Source organism: Cryptomeria japonica, chromosome 8 (genome assembly GCF_030272615.1).
Source record: "Cryptomeria japonica chromosome 8, Sugi_1.0, whole genome shotgun sequence".
NCBI classification, from domain to species: Eukaryota; Viridiplantae; Streptophyta; class Pinopsida; order Cupressales; family Cupressaceae; genus Cryptomeria; species Cryptomeria japonica.
Genome location: NC_081412.1, coordinates 696,537,946 through 696,555,506, shown reverse-complemented (window position 1 = coordinate 696,555,506; position 17,561 = coordinate 696,537,946). Strand labels below are relative to the sequence as shown.

General features: G+C 38.3%; 1 protein-coding gene across 1 annotated transcript in view; it reads right to left on the bottom strand.

Annotated features, from left to right (window-relative positions):
- LOC131064742 (acyl-CoA-binding domain-containing protein 1) overlaps window positions 1-17,324 on the bottom strand; it is a 67,644-nt gene extending 50,320 nt beyond the window's left edge. Inside the window, exons 1-4 of the mRNA XM_057999013.2 lie at window positions 16,195-17,324; window positions 15,397-15,502; window positions 15,162-15,268; window positions 14,842-14,933 (exon numbers count right to left, since the gene is read on the bottom strand). Coding sequence (XP_057854996.2) covers window positions 14,842-14,933; window positions 15,162-15,268; window positions 15,397-15,502; window positions 16,195-17,063 — 1,174 coding nt within the window. The 5' untranslated portion in view covers window positions 17,064-17,324. The remainder of the gene's footprint in view (window positions 1-14,841; window positions 14,934-15,161; window positions 15,269-15,396; window positions 15,503-16,194) is intronic.
- Between the last annotated feature and the right edge of the window lie 237 nt (window positions 17,325-17,561).

The following is a 17,561-nucleotide window of genomic DNA, read 5'->3' as shown; positions in this document are numbered from 1 at the left end:
GTCATTCTCCTTCGTTTTTTGCATCTCAAATTATATTCATTTGGCAAAGCATCTTCCCTTGGACGTCCTCAAATCATTAAGTTGTCGAAATCTTGCAAGGACAAGACGAAATTTGAATTGTAGCTCCGGTCCTTCACTGAGGGACAGGAGCGATTTTCCTCCTTGAGGCATTTCTGTGCTCATGAAAATCTTCAATTTATATTCAATGGAAAGATCTCGCCGTTCTCCATCACTTCCAATTCGTAATTCATCTTGACCCTGCAAGAATAGTAAGATATTTGAAAACGAGCTCCCGTCCTTCACTGAGGGACAGGAGCGATTTTGCTCCTACAGGCCAAAATATCATGATTTTACACATTTTAACACTTCACAAGGCGAAAACAAATCATTTGAGATGCCTAGGATCAAAAATCAAAAATGTCAAAATTTGGTCAAAAATATTCAATTGGACAAAAATTCACATTTCATCTTCAACACTTAGACAAATTTAAGCTCTGCATTAACATTCCAATTGAAAATTAGACCATTCTGGCGAATTCATTTCATTCAAAATTTGCATTCTAGAAAAGGAAATTCAAAAAGCTCCCAAAACTGACTGGATTTTGGTCCGAAAAGACGGTAATTAAAACCCTAAGGCTTGACCCTAAATCCAGACAACTAACAAACTAACCAAACCCTAAAAAAGCAAAGCGAAAACGAACAAAATGAGCAAAAGAAACATGGGTCCCCATTTGCAATGGGGCGATGTGTGAAAACGTCACAACAGATCTCTACGTGTGGATAAGCACCAGTGGTCGTTGTAAATGTTGTTTCTTCAAGGGGCCTTACGTTTTTGATTTGCAGGAACAGGATTCTCCTAAAGCTAACAGGTTCTCAAAAAGATCAAAAGATAGGGTTTGCAAGAGATGAATTCTAATCTAATCCTAAGAATGACTCAATGTAGCCTAGACTTGGTAAGATTCTACCAATTTCAGGATTGCCAAGGAATTACAACTCTACTGGAATTGATGTGATCTTCTAAGGTGATTAATGATTTTCAAATCATCGAGAATTATAGATACTACCATAAAGATACATATCAATAGTTCAATAATGATTGAAGGTTTAAGCAATCCAAATATCTCCAGTTGACCACACAAGGCATCCTTACAATCAGTAAGAAGCTAGTGGTTTGGAACATGAATCTCACCAAAGATCAAGCACAACACTTAGTCCTTCAAACTTAAATACTACTTCGACTGAGAATGATTCAAGAAAGTAAACAACCATGAAGATAGCCACAAGAATTGCAATAAAACACCATAACTTCAATATTTTATTGATCTCAAAGCCAAAATAGACAACAATTGTTTGAACTTCTTTCTTCAATACTCAATCTTGCTACAAAATAACTTTCTTCTCTCCAAAGCTCTAACTATCTATCTCCTTAATATCTAATCTCTAATCTTCTAATTTCTAATTCACAAAATGAAACTGAGTGAGGGTATATATAGCATCCTCAATTACAATGAACGGCCCAGATCAAAAGAAGATCAACGGCTGAGATTTTGACACCTAAACCCTAATTAGGGTTTGTTACAAAAAGTTCCCTTTTTAGTTGAACATTATTAAATGCATAGCCAAATATTTAATTGGCACAAAAATTGAGGAAACATAGACCAAGGATAATTAAGATGCCACATCACTTTATAACAACCGTTCTTCTAGAACCTTATTCCCCTTCTAATGTTCTTTCTTAGCATATGCAACGAATCTGGACACAATTCCTTCAATCTCAGCAATAGGAATCTCGGGAAGATTCCTCATTCGCTCCTCCAAGTGGATAACCTGATCAAAGGCCTTGAGAAGAGCAGCTTCCCATCCAGGTTCGAGTTCTTTGTTCTTCTCAATCAGGAGCATAGTAGTGAACATTAGATCCCGTTGCTCATCTGTGATGACATTCTCATCTTTGCAAAAGATGACCTTGACTCTTTCTTCCAACTCTTGAAGGTCCACGTCTGTCTCAACTTCGATCCTCCTGCCAAGAATGGTACACAACACTTCAAACACCTTATCCTGAATTCGATGGATGACGCCTTCAACTTGATTGCATTTGGTGTTGACGTCCTCGAAAAGAACCTCTTTCATTTGGACTAGAGTTGACCACTGAAGTAAATTATGAGCTCCTCCATCCATTATCTTTTCTTGTGCTAGGATCTTCCTTGGTGTTTGCCTGATTACTTGCAGAACAAGAATGATAACATCTCTAGTGTGAGCGAAAGCGACTACAGTTATCATTAGGTTGTGGACGATCTCAAGGCCCTGGATAGCTCGGTGGATTGTCTACATCATTCTTGTTGTAAATTCAACGGCTACTGTGTGGGATTTGTCAATCCAAGAGCTCATAAGCTGAACCAAGCTCTTGACTCTTTCTGCCTCGCCAACTGATTCGAGGGGAAGTGCTTGCACAGGAGACACTGCTGGATCCTGATGTCCCAGGGGCTGATGGAGATGGCTAAAGTAACCTCTCCAAGCACCAACTTCTCTCTCAAGCTTTCTATTCTTTTCCACTTCTTCTTTAAGCTTGTCTTTAAGTGCTTGAAACGAATTGGTTGCCTCATCCAGTGCCTGTTCAGCAGTGAGTGGACCAAGCTCGAATGTTTCTACATCATACTCTTCCGCAAGAATTTCACCTTCATACTTGTCCACTACTGGCGTAGCTATCTGCAACTTCCTAGATCCTGCCTCATCTGTGATCATCTTGGACATCTTGGTGTCCTTCTTCTTCTCCATTGCTCCTTGAGAATTTCCTATAAGACTCTCTAAGTCAATCACATCGTCTTCATCCTCAATCACAATCACCCTCGTCAGTCTCTCCTTCAACCAATCTGGAATGGCGGATCTTGTCTCTCTAACTTGTATTTCTTTAAGCAATGGTTCGTCTTCTCGGAGAGGAGATGTCACTTCATCATCATTCTTCTCTTCATGTAGCTCATCGACTTGGGGAGATTAACTTGATGAATGCTGAGGTGCCTGCCCCTTTTCAGGTTTATCATTTTGTACCATGGACTCCATAGATTCATCAACCTCAGGCACCGTCTTCTCTTGTCCTTCAACTTGACTTGTCCTTTTTTCATGTTGAGAAGATGTACCTAACGAGCGATCTCGATTGGCTTCTTGTTTCTTCTTGGAGCGTTCCCTTTTCTCAGGTCTTTCTTTCCTCTTCGCGCCTCTAGGATGAGAATTGCCTTCACTTGCGCTTGCTCCTCCTCCTTCTGGTCTTTCCTCCAAAGTAAAAGTCATTGATATGTTCTATTCTCTTAACTTTTGATGTTGTACATCCACCCATCTACGAGTACATGACAAAACTGGAGCCATCAAAGCTCTCAAGTCCGAAATCTCAGGCTCGCTCCAATCTATCTTCACTGCTTTGTCCTCTCTATCATAGGATGACTGGAGATGTCTGCCACTGTCCTGAGCTTGATTGGCCACTCTGTAAACTTTGCATTTCCGGATGAAATCTAGAGGTAATCTGGAATGCATCTTTCTTTTCACTTCTAAATCACTTGAGAGATTCATCCAAAAGTCCTCTACCTGAAATTCGTGCTTGTATTTCCTACCGGCTATCTCTTCCATATAACCATGAGGATCAAAATTCTCCCTTGAGGCAAAGAACGTGAATGAATATAAAGCTGATTCCTTCTCTGCATCATCCAAGGCTTGAGCATTAGGACGTACCTCAACTGAATTCCCCAATATGATGGGCACGGGAATTCCATTTCCATGCCTGTGTCTAAATGTCTTCGCATAAGCTGCCAGCTGCCTAGTCACCTCAAGTAGCACTATCCTGTCTGTCGGATACCTTGGCAACATATAGGGAGGTGAAGGACACCCATGAACTCTGATATACGTAAACTTTTGAAACTAGATGAACCAAGCACCATACCTCTTCACAAGCTCCTGTGCATCCAGAGATAGTCGATTGTGAATCCCACCTTGCAATATCCTAGTGATGTTCATCGTGAAGGTGTCATTGACTAACTTGTAGTCACCTCTAGGAGGATGATGCAAATGAACATAGGAATCACAAACTCTCACTTCTTCGGGTCCTCTTCCGATCACTCCTCTGTGAGGTAGCCCTGCATATTCGAAACTCCTGATCAAGGCATATATGACGTATGAGGTCATGTGGAATGATTTGGTAGGCTTTAGTCTTCTCAACTGCACATCCAGACAATGGCTAATAATTCTAGCCCAATGAATCGTTCCTTTCCCTTGGACAATCACTTGAATGAAGTAGAACATCCACTTTTCAAAGTAGAAGGCCTAAGGAGCCCCTGTAACTCGATTGAGCAAAGTTATCAAATCTCTGTACTGCTCCTGGAAGTCGATCCTATGTGGTGTGTTGGGAATCTTGCTCAGGCGAGGACGACTTTTGAGTAACCAATTCTTATTGATGATATTCAAGCAAGTGTCGGGATCATCCTCATACATTAACCTAGCTCCTTCTAGGCTTTTGTAAATCATATCTTTATGCTCTGGAAGATGGAGACCTTCACTTATAGCCTCCTCTGAAAGGTAAGCCAAAGTGTTCCCTTCCTTGGATACGATCAACCTTGATTGTGAGTCATAATGGCGGGCACACTCGATCATCAGCTCATGACACTGGACTGCTGGAGGGAAACCGGCCGCCTTGATGATGCCACTTTCAATTATTCTCTTTGCGACAAGTGATGGCTTGCCAATGTAGGGGACCTCTCGAAACTTCTTCATACTGAAGTTTCCCAAGTTGGTATCTCCGATATTGCTCCATTTGGACACGATCCTGGTCTCCAATTCTTCATTCCTCTGATCTTCCTTCATGAGAGCTGGACGACTCGTAGATGCTCCTGCCTTTGGAGTCGCCATCTTGACACCTACACAACATTTCATAATGAGTGATATATTTTGAAATGTAGATATATAAAGGAAAGGAAGATTTAAGATTTTAATTAGGAAACTTCATGATAAATTTTGAGTTATCATTTCCTAATTAACTACATCAAATTTAGAATTTTCAAAACAAAGCGTAAAATTCAAATCTTCAACAATGGTGTTAAGGTGATTACGCCATACCTCCACTTGAGTACTAACTCTAAGAAATGATGCAAAAATAGGAGAATTCGCTAGGCAAAATGTAGATCAAAGTTCTTCCTTGAGCAAAATGCGTCTCCTATCTCTTCACAAAAAATCAACTCCACCTCCTTTTAGCCTCCAACACTTGAGATAAATTCGCTCCAAATATACCAGATTTCGCACCTTCTTCTTGCTTTCCCAATTCGCACTTGAAGTGATGAGTAAATGATTGATTAACTTGATCAAAGCACCCCTATTATATAGGGTGCTCACCACTTTGCTTCCCCATAGGCCGACTTGAAAAAAAAAAGGCCAAAAAATAAATAAAATTGCAAAAAGGAGAGGCCGACTTAGTAAAATAAAAATAAAAAAAATTTCAAGCGCTCCATTTTTTAATTTTGATTTCACAAAAATTAATTTTAAATGCCTTTATAATAAAAAATTCGATTTTTTTGAGGCTCAAAATTAATTTATTAAATGCCAATGTGTCTTTTATTAAATGCCAATTTAATTTAATTTTTTCAAATATTTTGAATTTAGCAATTTGGCATCTAATGCAATTTGGAGGATATCAACGCTCAAAAATGGTGAAAATAAAAAAATGCTACCAACTTCGCTCTGGACCCTTGGAGAGGGACAGGAGCGAACTTCCAATTTTGGCCTTGCATTCCTCATTTTCACCTTCAAAACTTCATCTAGGCATTTAAAATGGCATTTCTAATTGGAGTCTTGAGTTTAATTTCACTTGATCTCTAGGAGGAAAGTGCATTAGGACCTTTTTCGCCCCTGGACCCTTGGAGAGGGACAGGAGCGCCTTTTCACTTTTGCTCTTAATCCTTCACCTTTTATTTGTCAAATTTCATTGTGGGGTAAGTAAAGATCTCTTTCATCCATTCCATATGTTTACTTTGCTTTTTGCAAGGCAAAATAGGTGTTTTAAAGATTTTCGCCTTGGTCCTCCAGTGAAGGACAGGAGCAACTTTTGCATTTTAGCCTAGGATTATCAAATTTTGAAGTCAAATCTTTGTTCACCATGCTTTAGAAGACCCTTTCCACCCTTGCACAACCTTGCCTTAACGTAATCTTGGAGGGAAGTTATTGGTTTTGTAAAAATCGCCCTGGATCCTTGGAGAGGGACAGGAGCGCTTTTGAGTCCTTTGTTCAAATTCTTGATCACTTCAATCTTCAAACTACCTTTAAGGCGTAAAACATCATTCTCCACTCCCTTTTGAATCTTGGAAACAAAAATATCACCCCGAAATGCAAGGTAAATGGGCATACTTGGAAATTTCGCCCTGGACCCTTGGAGAGGGACAGCATCTTAATTCCACCTCAAGGCATTTTAAACATTATTTCAAACTTGCGCCTTGGCTTAGATTTGTCCAAACTTGGAGAGAAGGGCTGGATATTAGGTTTTTCACCCTGGTCCTTCAGAGAGGGACAGGAGCGATTTTGCAAATTCAAGCTTATCCGTCCTTGGCTAGCCCTCCAAATTATTTTCAACAGGTGAAACACACCTTCTTCCATTCATTTCACAAAACTTGCCCTGTCCTTGCAAGAAAATTGCACTTTTTAGAAGATCGCTCTGGACCTTCAGCAAGGGACAGGAGCGCCTTTTGTCATTTGGGTTGATTTTCTCCTTTGCCGACTACTCAAATTATATTCAATGGACAAAACATGCTTTCCTTGATCTCTTCCAATCATAAAATCACTTTGATCTTGCAAGAACAGTGCAAATTCGAAAATCAAGCTCCGGACCTTCAGTGAGGGACAGGAGCGAATTTTGCCTTCTTGGCCAAAATGCTTCGTCTTTCATCATGAAATGTCTTTGCTAGGGAAGATTTCATCTTGTTACGCGCTATGAATAAGAGTTCAAGTCCAAGAAAGGTCTAAAAATGTGTATATAAAGAATTTCGCCCTGGACCCTTGGTGAGGGACAGGAGCGAATTTACCCTTCTAGGCAAAACTCCATCATTTCATTGTCTTCAATCAAATCTGGATGTCTCAATCACGTGCATTTCGCCCTCCACCATGCCTTTGATGTTTCAATTTGACCAAACAAGGTCAGGAATGACTCAAATAAGCTTTTTCGCCCTGGACCCTTGGAGAGGGACAGGAGCGACTTCGATGATTCCAACAAAATCCTTCATCATCTCGAGCTAAAACTCCTTCAGACGGGTGGAGAAAGTCACTTGTTTTCCATTCACGCTCAACACTTGGTCCTTTTTCACTGCAAGATGAGGGAAATCAAGATTTCTCCCTGGGCCCTTGGAGAGGGACAAGAGCGATTTTTTTTTTAACCTACAAAATTCATCATTTTCTATGCCTTAAAATCTTCAAAAGCATCAAGTCACGTCCAATCATCTCTCCTAGAGACCCTGCACCAAACAAAATAGAAAAGTCAGTGACAAATATGCATTAAATAACATTTTCGCCCTGGACCCTCAGCAAGGGACAGGAGCGATTTTATCCTTTCTGGCTAATCCATCCAAAATTTAAGTCTCCAATCACTTCACAAGGCAGAGTTAGGTCATTTTCAAGGCCAGGAACCAGTTAGCAAGCCTTCTCAAAACAAGAAATTGCACTTAGAATGAATTTCACCCTGGACCCTTGGAGGGGGATAGGAGCGATTTCTCTGTTTCAGGCATCATCTTACCTCCAAAATTTGATCAAAATTTACCTAGGCAAGAACACACAATTTCACCTTCAAAATGCTAACACTTAGACAAAATTTGGATTTTACCCTAAAAACCCTAGTTAGACCTAACCTGAGACCTATTTGACTCTCCTAACAGGCTTACTTCACTTCAATCATCTCAACCCTTGGGAGGATGCCTAATAATTTTCAAAATTCGACTGGACTCAGCTTGACTAACATCAGAAGAAACCCCTAAGGTTTAGCCCTAGCCCAGACAAACAACTCACTCACCAAAACCCTAAAAGCAGAGAGAAGAACAGGCAAAACAAAAGCGAGAGAGAGGGGGTCCCCATTCTAATGGGGCGATGTGTGAAATGGTCACAACACTTCCCTATTGTGAATCTTGCCAAATGCTCAAAAGGGGTTTTAGTTGTTTCCAAATCATTTTGAAGTTTTAAATTTCGTTAAGAAACAAGGGAGATATTGTTGTTTTATTGAGACTACGTTTTTCACAATTTCTAGGAGCCTGATTTTTAGGAAGTCTCAAATTCTCAACATGAATGAAGGAATTATTCTTCAGTTCAGTTGATCAAATCATTGTTGATCATCGTGAAGAAGATGCTACAATCATGCAATTACACTAGAGTGCTTTAGTAACTTGAGTTATCTTTGTTGGAGAAAGATAACATAGTGAAGTATGCAACTGCAACTTGCATGAAACAAATACTTTGCCCATTGATTTAGGAATGATTGATGCTCCATGATTTTGCATGAATGTTGGTGTGTGCTAGGAGCTTAGAGGAGTTTTCTTTACCTTAAATGTCTTCAAAGCCTTGTTTGGAGTTGATGTCTGGAGCTCTCTGTTGCAACTATTTTTGAAGCTTCTTCTTGTCACGAGTTATTTAATAACTCATTCAATTGTATTTTAATATCTTGCACACTCATGGAGACATATTAAAAGCAATTTGGATTACATTTATTTACTAAAAATAAATCAAATATCTACTTTATATTCTACCTTAAACAAGCTAAAGAACTTCCAATTATTACTCAAATCCACTTTTACAACAATACACTAAGAAGAAATAGATGCTTTTAATGGGTCAAATAGGAGACAATTTGAGGTCTCGTCACTTACAAATCACGACCAAAAGACTGATCAATCAATTTTTGATGCTATACCTCCTCAAATGATTGACAAAGTTGGAAGGATTGGAGGTGGTATCTAGACACACCCTTTTAGAATTACAAGCCTTGCTAGTGGTTTCCACACTTGCATTTGATGGTTCAGCTCAATCTACATTGGCAACTTCAATCCTCTCAAGGGAGATGACAAAAGAAATTTCAGCATATTTCGTCTGCAATGTCGGAACCCAAATTGGCTTATTTTGCTTGGTGTTTATTGTACAATGCCTTCCTTTAAGAATGTGTCTTGCTCACAAGGCATTCCCAATCCCCATTATCCTTTTTGCGATCAGCTCAAATCCCTTAAACATATCTTTTGTTTCTACCTCTGAGCACAAGAAGTGTGGAACTTGATTCATGATTTCTCCAAACCTTTTAGACTTACCCCTTTTTCATAACACATGGTTTTGCTTGGAAATTGGCCTTATCTCTTGCATTAGTATACCCAAATCTTGCATGCTTTCAAGGTGGGAATAGTTTTCGATATTTGGAAAGATAGGAATGTTTCTCTTTTTACTCACTATGTTGCTGATTAGCATTTTTCCTTGCTCTAACATTCTCATACAGATTCAAGTTGAAGGTAAAAAAGTTGCACTCGAAAATGCCCATCTCTAGGAGTTGTTGGACCACTAGAGCAATGCACCCCCTACATTGTTGCCTAGGTTCCTCTCGGCTCCGGTATTTGGAAAGATAGGAATGCTGCTCTTTTTACTCACTATGTTGTCAATAAGCATTATTCCTTGTACATTAAAGCAATCATTGGCTCTAACATTCTCATGCAAATTCAAGTGCAAGCTAACAAAGTTGCACTTGAAGTTGCCCATTTCCAGCGGTTGCTAGACCACTAATGCAATGCCTCTTGCGTTGTTGCCTAGGTTCCTCTCGACTCCACCTCCCAAAGAGATGTCACCGTGGGCGCAATCATTTGGCCAACTGTGATCATGTTAGCCGTGGAGATTGTGGTTCTCGTTTATGTCGCCCCTTCCCTAAAAAACCCAAGGACTCTGCTGCTCATGGAGGATGGTCTCAACCTTCCCATTCACCATCTCCCAAGCATGATTCTAGCTGGTTGGACACTAGAAAATTCACTGGTCTATAATTCACCATTTCTCCAATCCATGCTAAGCAACCTCTTGAGGAGAATGAAGTATAGCACACATGTGTGTGTGTGTGCATGTAATTATACACACACATATATGTACATACACATAAACACACACATATATACATATATATATATACACACATATATAAATGTGTGCTATATATGACACGCACACACACACACACACATACATATATGTGTATATATGTATATGTATATATACATACATATATATAGATATATAAATATACATACATACATACACGCACACTGCCATCTCAAAAAAATGGACTCTTGGACCAGTGCCCTCAAAAATGCATCTGATGTCCCTGTCCCAGGAACAACATGGAATAAACAGGAACATGAATCATTGCTAATCATTCAGAAAGCAACTAGACTAGAGCTAGGCAAAAGTACATATCTGGCAGCACTTATGAAAGGTCACTTTTACATTCTCTGAGACAATAACACACTCACACACACACACACACCTGCACACTCACTCTCACACACAGCTATTTCCTGGGTCGCAATAGGAGAGATGCAAAAGTATGTCTCTCCAAAATATTTCTTAAAATCTCCCCCATAAGACCTTTGAAGCTGTCCTGCATTAACACTTTGCTGAGAAGGAGGCTTGATCTTTCAGAAGGCAGGTTTGAAGGAGAAACTTCTGTTTGGTTTTATCAAGGAAAGAACTTCTACAGCCAGTATATGCATCTCCAAGAATCAAAGATAAAACTCTTCCCACATGGTGTTGTAAGGCCAGAGCCAATGTTTTTAATCTAAATCTAACATGGAAAAAAATGAGGGATGGCATTGGCTTGGATGTAGTTAATGCATCCCCGCCTACAATAAGAAATTCTTGTAGTAGAGGTTTGCATGTACTTAATTATTGGATATAAAAACATTTTCCCATGTCCTTTCATTTAAAAAGTTCATCAGAAAGCAGGGTACAGACCCCAGGTTAATTATCACAGGAACTCAGCATTGTCAAAAAAAGTATATAAGCTATTCATGAGAGGCTGTAAAGTGTGTTTGCTCAGTGGTACAAGAAAAAACTAACTTGCACCAAGGAAATTTATCAATTTAATGGTACATTTATTTTGGGCGTTTTTGTAAAAAAACTTCAGGGTTTCTAGTTTTAAAAAACATTTTTATTTTTTAATTGTTATTCATGAATCATTTTTATTCCTTTTAAATGTATTGTACAGTTGTGTTGTTATTTGTTTTTTTGTTTTGTTTTATTTTTCTATGTTAATGTACCCCAGGGTTAAATTTTTATTTTTGCCTTATAATAGGAAATTAGGAATACATTTAGAATGTTTGCTACTAGTTCTAGTTTAGTGGGCCCATGCATGGATAGGTCATTCAAATTTGATCAAATACCACCTCTTTAACAACATGTTACGATGTGTGAGCAACTCTCTAGAGGTGGAGGTTTTTCTTTCACATTATAGTCAATGTCATAACAAATATCAGAGCTTGTATAGTCAAGTGAAAGCTTGCCTATGTTCTGTGACCAACCATGTAATCAAAATTGTACAAAGCCAAACAAAAAGGAGTTGCCAAAGGAGCAAATTCTCTCATATATCAAAGCGCAAGAAGAAACTAATAATGTATGTGTGAGTGTATTTCAAAAATTGTCATGCAAACCATAGGAGCAACTGCAATGGTGGTAGCCCACATCCTCTCTTTTTGACACCATCTTCCCAAGAAAACAATAACTCTCTTTAACACAAAAGAGCCCAATTAGATGAGGCATTTCAAAATGAGGTGAGTATCATTATAATAACCACATTATACATTGCATTTACACCAATGGGCATCCTTTCAACCTAGTGAGATCAACATATTGGCAAGAAATGGTGACGATAGTCAAACACGCTTAGTTGACACAAGTCCTTGGTATGAGAATTATTTGCAAACGAATAACATTTTGTAAGACACCACTACAACCAATCAATGATTCATGGGCCAAACAAGAGTATATACAATTTATGATGGATGGAAGGATTGTAAAAACCAGCCTTTAATAATGTAATTGTAATGTGCCCTAAACAGGCAATGTTTGTGTAGGCGATTGTTGCAAGGAAAATGTAATCATGGGCAAAGGATTCAAAGAAGAATTGTCCAACCATTCAGCCAAATACATAAAACAACACGATAACAGCAAGATTGTTGAGACTTGATTCACATTGCACACAATCATCTAGAGACAACTTGTCAAGGAGCAAGAAGCATCGAATGCCATGGTCATTAGCAACCTTCAAAGCATGTGGAGGTGGGCAAATTCATAGAAAGCCCAAAAAAGGTTAAATCATCAAACATTGGATGATGATTTATGGACTCATGTGGATTACTCTTGAGTTTCACCAATCCCATCATGAGTATGATCAATTTTGTTGATACAAATCATCCATGTTTGGGAGAAATATATGATGGCTTGGAATCCATAACTAACAAAATTTAGTACATAATGCAACCAAGAAAAATGATCACACAAAAGCATTGATTGTTGGAACAAGATGACCACGCCATTAGCATCTCCTTGCACTTGCAAAGTCTCCCATATATTACAGGAAGGATGTACTTTCTTTGGCTAGGAGAGTGGCACCATATATAGAGTCAAATTTTATTAATGGGTTCAAAACTACATTTTGAATAATCTTCCCCAAGCCAACTACGGAGAATATTGCTATAGGTGATTTTGTCAACTTCATATCATTAAAGAATCACAACCTTAGTGCTCTTCAAGACAAGTACAAGAAGGACGCTCATACATGGTTGTATCCCTATAGGCAAGATTCTATGTACTTTGTAATCGTTGCAACCAAAGCCTATTACAAATAAGCAATTTCAATATTTTAACATCCTCATTATTCTTTCACATCTTTATATTATGTTTTCTAATAACAAAGAATGTATTGACCTTGTCTCCAATTTCAATATACTGGAAGTTACTCAAATGAATGGAACTAGAGTACATACTACTTTATACACTCAATTAAGCATACGTTGTTGGCTGCAAAAAAACAGAAATGTTGATTCCCACACATTCCAACTTGGACCACAAACAAAGAGTGATGACTTTCCACAAACTCTTTTTTATGTTGAGGAGGCTCCTACACATGATGTAGTGAGTGGGAGTGGCAATGCGGTTGCTTGTGGTTTGAGCGTGAGATGAAGATTATTGATCTTATTGTGTATTGATTTGACATTTACCATTGAATTACCAATTATCTTTATCATTATCAACTATGTTTTCGACTCTTTTCTTCTTTTTTCGCAAATTATGGATTTTTTTTATATTTTTAAAATTATACTATATCTATTCATGCATTAATATGTTTATATATGTATGAACCCTGCAGAATAATTAAGGCCAACCCTGCTGCCAATTTCTATCTCCTCCCACCAAGCTGTTCATCAAGAGGGGTTGATCGCCATTGTTGGTTCAAAAAAAAATAACCCGGAGCCATTAATTTGAATAAACATATATTGTATGGTTATACCCAGCAATCCTAAAGGAAAGCAAAAAATAAACACAACAATGAGCCTGATCCCCATAAACAAACCAGTAACATAACTAAACATATCTAGTCTAAAGTATTATATATATATATATATAGCAGTATTATATAATAATATTTTATGATTATTATTTATTGAATAAATATTAAATACTTTAGACTATATATATATATATATATATATATATATACTGCAGTCCCCCTACCATCCCTAAATTTTAAAAACTAGTCCCCCTTCCTAAATCTCATCCCTATGTCCCACCATTCCTCCATTCCAAAACTCTCTGGAATACTGAAAAAGATGATTGCCCAAAATTCATTGATTTTTGAAAGTCTTGCCATGTGTGCCATGCAAGCCAAGTTACCTAAGTTTCCATTGCATTTCAGAATGAAGAAACATTTTTTAAAGTAAGCTACCTGTTGTGACCTATAAATTACGGTAGACATAGGTAAGGGATTAATAGAAAAAAGGCATCAAAGGTTTTCTACTAGAACTTAATGAGAAACAATTGATTATGAAAATTTAACATTTATTCCTAGATCATGCTATGAGTAGAGTTGTTAAAGACTTCAGAAACTAAGAACTATTATAGTCGATGCCAATTGTTTTCAGAGGAAAATAATAAAATACTAAAATATGATTCTGCTTGAGAGGAAAAGAAAAATATTAAATGGCTAAAATGGCTACCCAATTTTATCTGCTCAAGGAACCTAAAACTTCCAATCCCCTCTTGAAACTCCAATTTTTTTCTAAAGAAAAGAAGGAGAGACTTACGATTGCATTGGGAAATCTCTCTTAATTCATAATAACAAAAAGAAATCAGATCTGAAACTTGAACTAGAATATGGCCATTTTGAAAGGTTCAACATTTACTTCCTACGATTTTTTTTGTTCACCAAAATCTCCTGCATGCCAGCAAGATGCTTGCTGTACTTCTTGAACTAGCATTTACTGATTTAAATGAATGGACAACTTTTCATATTTCTTGTTTCTAAATAACCCTACACATCACTTCTAATGGTTCCTGTAATACATAAATTCTATGCAGTTTTGTCAAAACAAATCAGCTTCGCCCTAAAATATTACACTATGAACAACATGATCACATTCAAGGAATGAGTACAGTGGATTAATGAGTGTTTGCTCAAACTCGAACTGAAAGGTCCAATGGCTTGAGAAGATTAATACAAGAAAATCAAAGATAATAAAGGAAGATCAAAAATTGAATGTGATAACCAATAATATAAACAGATAATAGCAAATTCAGATGAATGGAGAAATAATCTACCTTTCATATCAACAGGGGTTCCATGTTCAAGAACTTGAAGGAGTCCTGTTGTATCACCTTCACTGGCATATGAATGTATAATTTCCAACTTTCTGCAAACCAAAAGACTTGAAATGTTACACCAAAACCGAGGACACAAGCAAGCATGGAAATAACAATGCAATGCAAAAATGAAAACCATCTTATTAATTTTGTCCTGTCAATTTGTGAATTTCAACCTGAAAATTTCTATTGATAAAATGTAAAGTTACAAAACAAAATCCAGGCTGCATACCCACTATTAGCAGTCCTGTACCTCTAACTTGAATAAAGATGCTTACGTTTCATCATCAGATCCCTCGTAGCTTACAAATGAGCTAAAGACAGGCCCAATCGCACCTCTTGTTCCAGATTGATGAGAGCTCTCCTCATCTTGCTTTCTGCTCTTCTGAGAAAAAAGAACAATTATACAAAGCACAATCAAGAGATTCGCAAGGAATAATAAACTAGTGGGTTAATAAGAAACAGCATGGAGTTGACAAATTCTTCTACCTATATATACTATTTAATACTCACTTGCTTAATACCATCAGCCCAGCTGGGTTTTATCTCAGTAAGAAGAGAAATGTACTTCTGCATAGCCACCTCCGGAGACATGGTTCCCAATCTTTGCCAAGCATTCCTTGCACACGTAACCAAAAATGCTTCCTGCCATCACTCAGCCATCCCAGCCCTCACGTCCTGTAATTGTACTTACATAATTTACTAGGTTACCCCTAAAACTACTCGTTCCAAGCAATGCCTATCCCACTAAGACCAAGCAAACATTGTGTTCAACATTGCCCAGATCAAGTTCAGATGATACCACACTAGCAAACATAGTCTAAATTATTGCCAGGGCAGGTTAGTAATAGGATATCTACCACATTGGCATAGATGATCTACAAAATGTTGAAGTTGGTAGACTATCTTTGCCAGTTGAAGACAAGTTCAAATAATGCATTTTGCAAATTTATTTTCAGTTTGGCATCAATTGCCAGTTTTACTTGTCATTTTACAGCTCAATGTTCTGTTAATTGAGAGTTTGGTTACCTATTGTGGATAAGAGATCCAATATTTTTCAAATCCAACACTTGACAATAAATGTGAGTGGACACTATTGGAGGAGCGCTCTATATTACTTCTGTTAAAACTTACCATAACTACTAGACTTGTGTATCCATCTAATGTCAACTTCAAAATAGAAAAAAAAAACATAGCTAGGAAACTATTCAAAGGAAGAAACAAATTTCTACAAACATCTTTCAAAACAAAAATTAAAATAGTTGCCAATCACAGACATTCGTAAACCACAATTAAGTAAATGGGCAATACCATTTCGCTCTGGCAGTCATCTTAAGAGCTGAAGGCTGAGGAACAGTACACGGCCCCTCTGTAGCGAGCTTATAAAGCCCATAAAACTGCAACTGCACATCATTCGAAATTCTCTCTGCAGATTGACCAGCCATTGTTGCAATATATGAAGCAGCAGCGCCAAAAGCTTCATCTAATTCCGTGCTCTCGACACCCTCCCAATCATCGTCTTCCTCATCGCCTAAATCGCTTTCACCATGCAGGCTCCCAGCTCCAATTTCCTCCCTAAAGCCCTCACTTGCTACGGCTTTACTTCCCGTTCCGAGGATTTTCCCCTCTGCGCAATTGCTCTCCAGGGTATGAACCTCCAAACCCTTGCCTCTTAGGGTTTTAACATCTTCTCCCTGAGTTTGAAGCTCCAAACCCTCGCTTACTAGAGTTTTACCGTCTTTTCCTCGGGTTTCAACATCCAAGCCCTCACTTATCATGGTGATAATTTCTTTTCCTGGGTTTTGCGCCTCCAGACCCTCGATTTTCTCGCCCTCTTCCTGAATTTGAATTTCTGAATACTTATCTATTGGAGTTTCAATTCGCAAACCTTCGCTTCCTAGGGTTTGCAGCTCAAACCCCTCGTTTCTAACAATTTTATCATGTGTTTCTATCGTTTCGGGCACATTTCTTCCAGGTACTCGCTCCTCTTCTACATATTCAACCTCTGACATTGTTTCCGCCTCTCCTGCAACTTCCGGCACGAAACTGCGATCCACGTCACGGGTAATCCGCAGATTGTCGTCTCTGAAAGAAATAACGATGGAAATCAATTTCGCGAGCATGAAGGCAAAGATCAGAGCAATGAACGCGGACTGCGCGAGCTCCACCCAATCCCCCATTGATTCGGCGTTTTTCTCTCCTCAGTTAGTTACAATTTGAGGCTTGAATTGAGCCAAATTTCCCCGAGAAATTAACAAAAACGCACGCACTGGTCAGATAGAAAACACTCCTTTGTTGCAGGAATAACGAAATGAAAAAGCACCGCCCCGGGGAACGAATTTATAGAATTTCGTATGGTACGTGAACATAGTTCGAAAGGACAAATGATTCTTAGCCCCAAATTATGAGCGTCGAATATGCTATAGCATGTCCGTTTAAATTTGTATATAAACCACCGGTAATGCTCAACTTTCGTAGTGTTTCCGAGAGGAATTTAAGGAATGTGATGGGTGGGTTGAGATTCTAAAGATTGGATTGGAGGAAAAGTATTTGGCCTTGACCTTCTTGGAAAGGAAACTCATCTTTTTCCTAAGTTAATTTAGGTTAAGTAAGAGATTTTAATTGGTTGTTTTTAGTGGTTTGGTAATTGGAATTGTATTTGAAGTGGGTTAGATGAA